Source organism: Oncorhynchus kisutch, unplaced genomic scaffold (assembly GCF_002021735.2).
Source record: "Oncorhynchus kisutch isolate 150728-3 unplaced genomic scaffold, Okis_V2 Okis03b-Okis08b_hom, whole genome shotgun sequence".
In the NCBI taxonomy this organism is placed as follows: Eukaryota; Metazoa; Chordata; class Actinopteri; order Salmoniformes; family Salmonidae; genus Oncorhynchus; species Oncorhynchus kisutch.
This window is the reverse complement of record NW_022261980.1, coordinates 10,930,063-10,942,588: the sequence shown is the minus strand read 5'-3', so window position 1 is coordinate 10,942,588 and position 12,526 is coordinate 10,930,063. Positions and strand designations below refer to the sequence as shown.

The following is a 12,526-nucleotide window of genomic DNA, read 5'->3' as shown; positions in this document are numbered from 1 at the left end:
AAACTAACATGGCTATATACAGGGAGTAGAAACTAACATGGCCATATACAGGAAGTAAAAACAAACATGGCTATATACAGGGAGTAGAAACTAACATGGCTATATACAGGAAGTAGAAACTAACATGGCTATATACAGGAAGTAGAAACAAACATGGCTATATACAGGAAGTAGAAACTAACATGGCTATATACAGGGAGTAGAAACTAACAGGGCTATATACAGGGAGTAGAAACTAACATGGCCATATACAGGGAGTAGAAACTAACATGGCTATATACAGGGAGTAGAAACTAACATGGCCATATACAGGAAGTAAAAACAAACATGGCTATATACAGGGAGTAGAAACTAACATGGCTATATACAGGAAGTAGAAACTAACATGGCTATATACAGGAAGTAGAAACTAACATGGCTATATACAGGGAGTAGAAACTAACATGGCCATATACAGGGAGTAGAAACTAACATGGCTATATACAGGGAGTAGAAACTAACATGGCTATATACAGGGAGTAGAAACTAACATGGCTATATACAGGAAGTAGAAACAAACATGGCTATATACAGGAAGTAGAAACTAACATGGCTATATACAGGGAGTAGAAACTAACATGGCCATATACAGGGAGTAGAAACTAACATGGCTATATACAGGGAGTAGAAACAAACATGGCCATATACAGGAAGTAGAAACAAACATGGCTATATACAGGGAGTAGAAACTAACATGGCTATATACAGGAAGTAGAAACTAACATGGCTATATACAGGAAGTAGAAACTAACATGGCTATATACAGGGAGTAGAAACTAACAGGGCTATATACAGGGAGTAGAAACTAACATGGCTATATACAGGGAGTAGAAACTAACATGGCTATATACAGGGAGTAGAAACTAACATGGCTATATACAGGAAGTAGAAACTAACATGGCTATATACAGGGAGTAGAAACTAACATGGCTATATACAGGAAGTAGAAACTAACATGGCTATATACAGGAAGTAGAAACTAACATGGCTATATACAGGAAGTAGAAACTAACATGGCTATATACAGGAAGTAGAAACTAACATGGCCATATACAGGAAGTAAAAACTAACATGGCTATATACAGGAAGTAGAAACTAACATGGCTATATACAGGGAGTAGAAACTAACATGGCTATATACAGGGAGTAGAAACTAACATGGCTATATACAGGAAGTAGAAACTAACATGGCTATATACAGGAAGTAAAAACTAACATGGCTATATACAGGAAGTAGAAACTAACATGGCTATATACAGGAAGTAGAAACTAACATGGCTATATACGGTTGCCGGTTGCCAGGTTTCTTCCGACACATTGGTACGGCTGGCTGCCGGGTTGGATGGCGCTGTGTTAAGAAGCAGTGCGGCTTGGTTGGGTTGTGTATCGGAGGACTCATGACTTTCAACCTTCGTCTCTACCGAGCCCGTACGGGAGTTGTAGCGATGAGACAAGATAATAGCTACTAAACAATTGGATACCACGAAATTGGGGAGAAAATTGAAGAAAAAAAAACGTTAAAAAAAAATAATAATTAGTGGGGGAAAAATATATGGTTTTTCTAGAGAAGAAAAAAGCATCCGTTCCTTTGTCTCTTTTAAATAAGTGGTTGCAAAGGGTCTTAACAATAAATCCAAATCAAATTAATTTGTATTTGTCACTTGTAAATTATTATTGGTACTGAGATATTTGTTAATGTATTTGGTGGTGGCACTTTTGAGTAGAAACATGGGTACATCACAAATCACAGTCAGACACATTTGGATCAAGGCTCTTCATTTTAATAAGGCACTTGGGATTCAGATTCAGTCATGTCTCAACTAGAAAACTAAAAACATTTAGAAAATTAGTGCTTCGATTTCCAGGCTGGGATTCACATTCCAAAAACACTACTTTTGATGTGGATGTTATTGGTCGATGTAAGGAAACCTCTTGTTGGCTCCGTATCCCGAGGGGCCTAGTTTAGCCTCTATCCTCTCTGGCTCGACCTCCTTGTCTGACACATTCTGAGGGGGATCTCTGGAAGCGCCGGCCTTCACAGCTGTGACACCAGTAGCCTTGACAGCTATAAGAAATATTGACATTTAGACTATGCTGTTTTAAACAGACAGTTCCTCTCTGTACAACCCACCCAGAACACACACCCACTTTGTCAACAATGCTTCATACCTGCAAATCACTTATAACCACTAGGTTAACAACAGCAACAAATCACAAGTTCACACCTTCTATACTATGAATTGACTTCATCACCAGTCATTGTAACCACTAGCATCTATGGTATATTGTTGTAAAAAACCTCTAGTATGATCATGATCATCCCTACATCACCACTATCACCACGAGTATCATCACTAGTATCATCCCTACATCACCACTATCACCACGAGTATCATCACTAGTATCATCCCTACATCACCACGAGTATCATCACTAGTATCATCCCTACATCACCACTATCACCACGAGTATCATCACTAGTATCATCCCTACATCACCACTATCACCACGAGTATCATCACTAGTAGCATCCCTACATCACCACTAGTGTCATCATGATCATCATCACTAGTACCATAACTAGTATCATCATGATCATCATCACTAGTATCATCACTATTATCATTACTAGTATCCTCACTAGCATCATTATTAGTATCCTCACTAGCCTCCTCACTAGTATCAGCACTAGTGTCATGACGTTGGCCTGGGGGTTAGGTTTATGACAGTCATAAATACCTCTTCCCCCCTTTTTCCTCTCTCTAACCTACTGAGGTTACATTTAAAAAAAACTTGGTTAACACAGAGATTCTGGGAACGTCAGAATGTGGGGGGAAATGAACTATATTCTGGTGTTCCGAACAATTGAACATATGCGGTGGTACTTAATGAATATGATGTCAGTTCGGTTGTCATCTGAGACATTCTCATCAATGATAAGATGACATAAACTCTACAGTGGAAAGTCTACACATCAGAGTTATCGGATTCACATGGAATTGTTGTTCAAATTAAATGTTTGAATATGAAATTATTTATGATGGGATGAAATGTGATTTTAGCATCTAAAATGTGAGATTTGGATTTTCATAAGATAGGGCTGCTCATTCAGTGGCCCTCCCCTGTGAAGGGACAAGGGCTATAAAACTTTTCAAACAAGCCCTACTCTTCCTTCCTATATAAAGCCTTGACGACAATATAACCTCCTGTTCCAATGAGGTAGGATGACGATCCTATGTCAGAATGGTTCAGATAAAACTACCGAACGAAGCCAACATCAGCATGAGCTTTGGTTGAGAATGGTATGAACTTTGAACTCTTATTCACGACAGAAGTGATACCTCCTAGCCGTTGAGTTAGCGACCGCAGCTGCAAACGCTGGTTAGGAAGGAACAGACAGAATATCCCATCTACCAAACAACGACGTTACTACAACTTATCCAAGTGACCACCAGAGACATTCTTCAAAGGACAAAGGACTCGGTTTGGCAACACGGTCTTCCATCTACCACCAACCTACTGAAGTGCAGCTAAGAGTAAATATTTATTGCATTTTCCTTTTCCAAATGGGCAGTAATTTAGAATGCATAAGATACTGTACGATAGCACAGCTTCGCCTTTGTTCCTGTCTTCCCGCTCTTTCACTCAACCCAGACCCTTTTCCTTTGTGTAACAAGCTGTCATATCTGTTCCGACCCACTAGGGACGTTTTCCTTTATGACGATCATCATTATCCAGGTATAATTCATTCTTTGTATATGTAGTTCTGAGTGATTGGTTAGGTATTTAGTAAAAAAATAATTAAACCCAATTTTGTATTGCTGATTCAAATTGTTAGCCAGGGTTCTTGCAGATAACCAAGAATTTACAACTTTCAGATTATGAGACTGAAGTAAGATGACGATTGATGAAAGATATTACTAGATCTTTAAGAGTTTATTCGGAAGATAACAGCTCTATAAATATTATTTCGTGGTGCCCCGACTCTCTAGTTAATTACATTTACATGATTAGCTCAATCAGGTGATATTAATTACGGAGAAATTATTTTATAGAATAGCATGTCTTAGCAATTAATCCGGCATAGCCAAAGACACGACACTAGCATCATCAATAGCATCATCACTAGTATCATCACTATCATGATCATAATCGCTAGCATCATCACTAGCATCATCACTAGTATCATCACTAGCATAATCACTAGCATAATCACTAGTATCATCACTAGCATAATCACTAGCATCATCACTAGTATCATTATAAGTGTCATCACTAGTATTATCATGATCATCATCACTAGCATCATCCCTAGTATTCTCACTAGCATCATCACTAGTATCATCACTACTATCATCATGATCATCGTCACTAGAATCATCACTAGTATCATCAGTAGTATCATCATCACTAGTATCCTCACTAGCATCATCACTAGCATCATCACTAGTATCATCATGATCATCATTAGCAGCATCACTAGCATCATCACTAGTATCATCACTAGCATAATCACTAGCATCATCACTAGTATCATTATAAGTGTCATCACTAGTATTATCATGATCATCATCACTAGCATCATCCCTAGTATTCTCACTAGCATCATCACTAGTATCATCACTACTATCATCATGATCATCGTCACTAGAATCATCACTAGTATCATCAGTAGTATCATCATCACTAGTATCCTCACTAGCATCATCACTAGTATCATCATGATCATCATTAGCAGCATCACTAGCATCATCACTAGTATCATCACTACTATCATCATGATCATCGTCACTAGAATCATCACTAGTATCATCATCACTAGTATTCTCACTAGCATCATCATTATCATCATCATCATCACTAGTATCGTCATGATCATCATTATCATCATCACTAGCATCATCACTAGTATCATCACTAGCATCATCATGATCATCGTTAGCATCATCACTCACATGGAACTCTGGGGGCCTCTCTCTCACACTTGAGTGTACTCTGGGAAAAGCACTCAGCGATCCAGGACAGCACCTCCCCACAGTACTTCACCTGGGGGTGGGACAGACAGAGGCAAACCTTTTACACACCTTTGATAATACACACACATGTACCATCACTAGTGTTGTCCGGCCGAGTTTCCACTTTTGGGACTACTCTATTGTTTCCATTATGCCAGGCATAATAAATCAATGTCTCTCTATTTTTGTACCTGAGCTTCCATGGATGACATTCGCTTCTCTTGCTCCTTGAATCCTCCAACAATCTTCAATAAGCTCTGAACCCTTTTGTCACAAAGAAAAACATTTGAAAAACACATTGAATATCAAAGACATAATTGAAGGATACAGACTCCTGTCTTAAAGGTAGTATTTAAAAAAACATTTTAAACGTTTATTTAGCTAGGCAAGTCAGTTAAGAACAAATTCTTATTTTCAATGATGGCCTAGGAACAGTGGGTAAACTGCCTGTTCAGGGGCAGAACAACAGATTTATACTTTGTCAACTCGGGGATATGAACTTGCAACCTTCCGGTTACTAGTCCAACACGCTAACCACTAGGCTACCCTGTCATAAGAATTAGAAATATACAGCACACACAACGTGGTGGAAATGGATCAATACCATTTACAAAACAAAGCATTGTCAAATAGTTACTTGGAAGAGGTGCTCTTCAGTCTCTCCTCACTGCTCTCCAGATGCTGCCGTTCCAGTTTGGCCAGATAGTTCTCCTTCTGTACTGTCTCCCAGGTCATCAACCTCTGGTCCAGACCTGCAGGCAGCTCCCTCTCTGAACACACAACACCAACACCACTCTGTAAGCATTTATATACTATCATCAATACCACTCTGTAAGTATCTATACTGTATACTAGCACCAACACCACTCTGTTAGTATCTATGTACTAGCACCAACACCACTCTGTTAGTATCTATGTACTAGCACCAACACCACTCTGTTAGTATCTATATACTGTACTAGCACCAACACCACTCTGTACATATCTATATACTAGCACCAACACCACTCTGTTAGTATCTGTATACTAACACCAACACCACTCTGTTAGTATCTGTATACTAGCACCAACACCACTCTGTTAGTATCTGTATACTAGCACCAAAACCACTCTGTTAGTATCTATGTACGAGCACCAACACCACTTTGTTAGTATCTATGTACTAGCACCAACACCACTCTGTTAGTATCTATGTACTATCACCAACACCATTCTCTTAGTATCTATGTACTATCACCAACACCACTCTGTTAGTATCTATATACTAGCACCAACACCACTCTGTTAGTATCTATATACTAGCACCAACGCCACTCTGTTAGTATCTATATACTATCACCAACACCACTCTGTTAGTATCTATATACTAGTATCAACACCACTCTGTTAGTATCTATATACTATCACCAACACCACTCTGTTAGTATCTATATACTATCACCAACACCACTCTGTTAGTATCTATGTACTATCACCAACACCACTCTGTTAGTATCTATGTACTATCACTAACACCACTCTGTTAGTATTTATATACTAGCACCAACACCACTCTGTTAGTATCTATATACTAGCACCAACACCACTCTGTTAGTATCTATATACTAGCACCAACACCACTCTGTTAGTATCTATGTACTATCACCAACACCACTCTGTTAGTATCTATGTACTATCACTAACACCACTCTGTTAGTATCTATATACTAGCACCAACACCACTCTGTTAGTATCTATATACTAGCACCAACACCACTCTGTTAGTATCTGTATACTAACACCAACACCACTCTGTAAGTATCTATATACTATCACCAACACCACTCTGTTAGTATCTGTATACTAGCACCAACACCACTCTGTTAGTATCTGTATACTAGCACCAAAACCACTCTGTTAGTATCTATGTACTGTACTAGCACCAACACCACTCTGCTAGTATCTATGTACTATCACCAACACCACTCTGTTAGTATCTATGTACTATTACTAACACCACTCTGTTAGTATCTATATACTAGCACCAACACCACTCTGTTAGTATCTATGTACTAGCACCAACACCACTCTGTTAGTATCTATGTACTATCACCAACACCACTCTGTTAGTATCTATATACTAGCACCAACACCACTCTGTTAGTATCTATATACTAGCACCAACACCACTCTGTTAGTATCTATATACTATCACCAACACCACTCTGTTAGTATCTATGTACTATCACCAACACCACTCTGTTAGTATCTATATACTATCACCAACACCACTCTGTTAGTATCTATGTACTATCACCAACACCACTCTGTTAGTATCTATGTACTATCACCAACACCACTCTGTTAGTATCTATGTAAAAGCACCAACACCACTCTGTTAGTATCTGTATACTAACACCAACACCACTCTGTTAGTATCTGTATACTAGCACCAACACCACTCTGTTAGTATCTATGTACGAGCACCAACACCACTCTGTTAGTATCTATGTACTATCACCAACACCACTCTGTTAGTATCTATGTACTATCACCAACACCACTCTGTTAGTATCTATATACTAGCACCAACACCACTCTTAGTATCTATATACTAGCACCAACACCACTCTGTTAGTATCTATATACTATCACCAACACCACTCTGTTAGTATCTATATACTAGTATCAACACCACTCTGTTAGTATCTATATACTATCACCAACACCACTCTGTTAGTATCTATATACTAGCACCAACACCACTCTGTTAGTATCTATATACTAGCACCAACACCACTCTGTTAGTATCTATATACTAGCACCAACACCACTCTGTTAGTATCTATATACTAGCACCAACACCACTCTTAGTATCTATATACTAGCACCAACACCACTCTGTTAGTATCTATATACTATCACCAACACCACTCTGTTAGTATCTATATACTAGTATCAACACCACTCTGTTAGTATCTATATACTATCACCAACACCACTCTGTTAGTATCTATATACTAGCACCAACACCACTCTGTTAGTATCTATATACTAGCACCAACACCACTCTGTTAGTATCTATATACTAGCACCAACACCACTCTGTTAGTATCTATGTACTATCACCAACACCACTCTGTTAGTATATATGTACTATCACCAACACCACTCTGTTAGTATCTATGTACTATCACTAACACCACTCTGTTAGTATCTATATACTAGCACCAACACCACTCTGTTAGTATCTGTATACTAACACCAACACCACTCTGTAAGTATCTATATACTATCACCAACACCACTCTGTTAGTATCTGTATACTAGCACCAACACCACTCTGTTAGTATCTGTATACTAGCACCAAAACCACTCTGTTAGTATCTATGTACTGTACTAGCACCAACACCACTCTGTTAGTATCTATATACTAGCACCAACACCACTCTGTTAGTATCTATGTACTAGCACCAACACCACTCTGTTAGTATCTATGTACTATCACCAACACCACTCTGTTAGTATCTATATACTAGCACCAACACCACTCTGTTAGTATCTATATACTAGCACCAACACCACTCTGTTAGTATCTATACACTAGCACCAACACCACTCTGTTAGTATCTATGTACTATCACCAACACCACTCTGTTAGTATCTATATACTATCACCAACACCACTCTGTTAGTATCTATATACTATCACCAACACCACTCTGTTAGTATCTATGTACTATCACCAACACCACTCTGTTAGTATCTATGTACTATCACCAACACCACTCTGTTAGTATCTATGTACTATCACCAACACCACTCTGTTAGTATCTATGTACTATCACCAACACCACTCTGTTAGTATCTATGTACTAGCACCAACACCACTCTGTTAGTATCTATATACTATCACCAACACCACTCTGTTAGTATCTATATACTAGCACCAACACCACTCTGTTAGTATCTATGTACTGTACTAGCACCAACACCACTCTGTTAGTATCTATATACTAGCACCAACACCACTCTGTTAGTATCTATATACTAGCACCAACACCACTCTGTTAGTATCTATATACTAGCACCAACACCACTCTGTTAGTATCTATTAACTACCACCAACACCACTCTGTTAGTATCTGTATACTAGCACCAACACCACTCTGTTAGTATCTATATACTAGCACCAACACCACTCTGTTAGTATCTATATACTAGCACCAACACCACTCTGTTAGTATCTATATACTAGCACCAACACCACTCTGTTAGTATCTATATACTGTACTAGCACCAACACCACTCTGTTAGTATCTATATACTGTACTATCACCAACACCACTCTGTTAGTATCTATATACTAGCACCAACACCACTCTGTTAGTATCTATATACTAGCACCAACACCACTCTGTTAGTATCTATATACTAGCACCAACACCACTCTGTTAGTATCTATTAACTACCACCAACACCACTCTGTTAGTATCTGTATACTAGCACCAACACCACTCTGTTAGTATCTATATACTAGCACCAACACCACTCTGTTAGTATCTATATACTAGCACCAACACCACTCTGTTAGTATCTATATACTAGCACCAACACCACTCTGTTAGTATCTATATACTAGCACCAACACCACTCTGTTAGTATCTATATACTGTACTATCACCAACACCACTCTGTTAGTATCTATATACTAGCACCAACACCACTCTGTTAGTATCTATATACTAGCACCAACACCACTCTGTTAGTATCTATATACTAGCACCAACACCACTCTGTTAGTATCTATATACTAGCACCAACACCACTCTGTTAGTATCTATATACTAGCACCAACACCACTCTGTTAGTATCTATATACTAGCACCAACACCACTCTGTTAGTATCTATATACTAGCACCAACACCACTCTGTTAGTATCTATATACTAGCACCAACACCACTCTGTTAGTATCTATATACTGTACTAGCACCAACACCACTCTGTACATATCTATATACTAGCACCAACACCACTCTGTTAGTATCTATATACTAGCACCAACACCACTCTTAGTATCTATATACTAGCACCAACACCACTCTGTTAGTATCTATATACTAGCACCAACACCACTCTGTTAGTATCTATATACTAGTATCAACACCACTCTGTTAGTATCTATATACTATCACCAACACCACTCTGTTAGTATCTATATACTAGCACCAACACCACTCTGTTAGTATCTATATACTAGCACCAACACCACTCTGTTAGTATCTATATACTAGCACCAACACCACTCTGTTAGTATCTATGTACTATCACCAACACCACTCTGTTAGTATATATGTACTATCACCAACACCACTCTGTTAGTATCTATGTACTATCACTAACACCACTCTGTTAGTATCTATATACTAGCACCAACACCACTCTGTTAGTATCTGTATACTAACACCAACACCACTCTGTAAGTATCTATATACTATCACCAACACCACTCTGTTAGTATCTGTATACTAGCACCAACACCACTCTGTTAGTATCTGTATACTAGCACCAAAACCACTCTGTTAGTATCTATGTACTGTACTAGCACCAACACCACTCTGTTAGTATCTATATACTAGCACCAACACCACTCTGTTAGTATCTATGTACTAGCACCAACACCACTCTGTTAGTATCTATGTACTATCACCAACACCACTCTGTTAGTATCTATATACTAGCACCAACACCACTCTGTTAGTATCTATATACTATCACCAACACCACTCTGTTAGTATCTATGTACTATCACCAACACCACTCTGTTAGTATCTATGTACTATCACCAACACCACTCTGTTAGTATCTATGTACTATCACCAACACCACTCTGTTAGTATCTATGTACTATCACCAACACCACTCTGTTAGTATCTATGTATTAGCACCAACACCACTCTGTTAGTATCTATATACTATCACCAACACCACTCTGTTAGTATCTATGTACTGTACTAGCACCAACACCACTCTGTTAGTATCTATATACTAGCACCAACACCACTCTGTTAGTATCTATATACTAGCACCAACACCACTCTGTTAGTATCTATGTACTGTACTAGCACCAACACCACTCTGTTAGTATCTATATACTAGCACCAACACCACTCTGTTAGTATCTATATACTAGCACCAACACCACTCTGTTAGTATCTATATACTAGCACCAACACCACTCTGTTAGTATCTATTAACTACCACCAACACCACTCTGTTAGTATCTGTATACTAGCACCAACACCACTCTGTTAGTATCTATATACTAGCACCAACACCACTCTGTTAGTATCTGTATACTAGCACCAACACCACTCTGTTAGTATCTATATACTAGCACCAACACCACTCTGTTAGTATCTATATACTAGCACCAACACCACTCTGTTAGTATCTATATACTAGCACCAACACCACTCTGTTAGTATCTATTAACTACCACCAACACCACTCTGTTAGTATCTGTATACTAGCACCAACACCACTCTGTTAGTATCTATATACTAGCACCAACACCACTCTGTTAGTATCTATATACTGTACTATCACCAACACCACTCTGTTAGTATCTATATACTGTACTATCACCAACACCACTCTGTTAGTATCTATATACTAGCACCAACACCACTCTGTTAGTATCTATATACTAGCACCAACACCACTCTGTTAGTATCTATATACTAGCACCAACACCACTCTGTTAGTATCTATATACTAGCACCAACACCACTCTGTTAGTATCTATATACTAGCACCAACACCACTCTGTTAGTATCTATATACTAGCACCAACACCACTCTGTTAGTATCTATATACTAGCACCAACACCACTCTGTTAGTATCTATATACTAGCACCAACACCACTCTGTTAGTATCTATATACTGTACTAGCACCAACACCACTCTGTACATATCTATATACTAGCACCAACACCACTCTGTTAGTATCTATATACTAGCACCAACACCACTCTGTTAGTATCTATGTACTAGCACCAACACCACTCTGTTAGTATCTATATACTGTACTAGCACCAACACCACTCTGTACATATCTATATACTAGCACCAACACCACTCTGTTAGTATCTATATACTAGCACCAACACCACTCTGTTAGTATCTATGTACTAGCACCAACACCACTCTGTTAGTATCTATATACTGTACTAGCACCAACACCACTCTGTTAGTATCTATATACTGTACTATCACCAACACCACTCTGTTAGTATCTATATACTAGCACCAACACCACTCTGTTAGTATCTATATACTAGCACCAACACCACTCTGTTAGTATCTATATACTAGCACCAACACCACTCTGTTAGTATCTATATACTAGCACCAACACCACTCTGTTAGTATCTATATACTAGCACCAACACCACTCTGTTAGTATCTATATACTAGCACCAACATC

General features: G+C 38.4%; 1 protein-coding gene across 1 annotated transcript in view; it reads right to left on the bottom strand.

Annotated features, from left to right (window-relative positions):
* Window positions 1–1,804: 1,804 nt before the first annotated feature.
* Window positions 1,805–12,526, bottom strand: part of LOC116359612 (transient receptor potential cation channel subfamily M member 5) — a 39,310-nt gene continuing 28,588 nt past the window's right edge. Inside the window, exons 23-26 of the mRNA XM_031812560.1 lie at window positions 5,692–5,824; window positions 5,246–5,318; window positions 4,995–5,085; window positions 1,805–2,104 (exon numbers count right to left, since the gene is read on the bottom strand). Coding sequence (XP_031668420.1) covers window positions 1,947–2,104; window positions 4,995–5,085; window positions 5,246–5,318; window positions 5,692–5,824 — 455 coding nt within the window. The 3' untranslated portion in view covers window positions 1,805–1,946. The remainder of the gene's footprint in view (window positions 2,105–4,994; window positions 5,086–5,245; window positions 5,319–5,691; window positions 5,825–12,526) is intronic.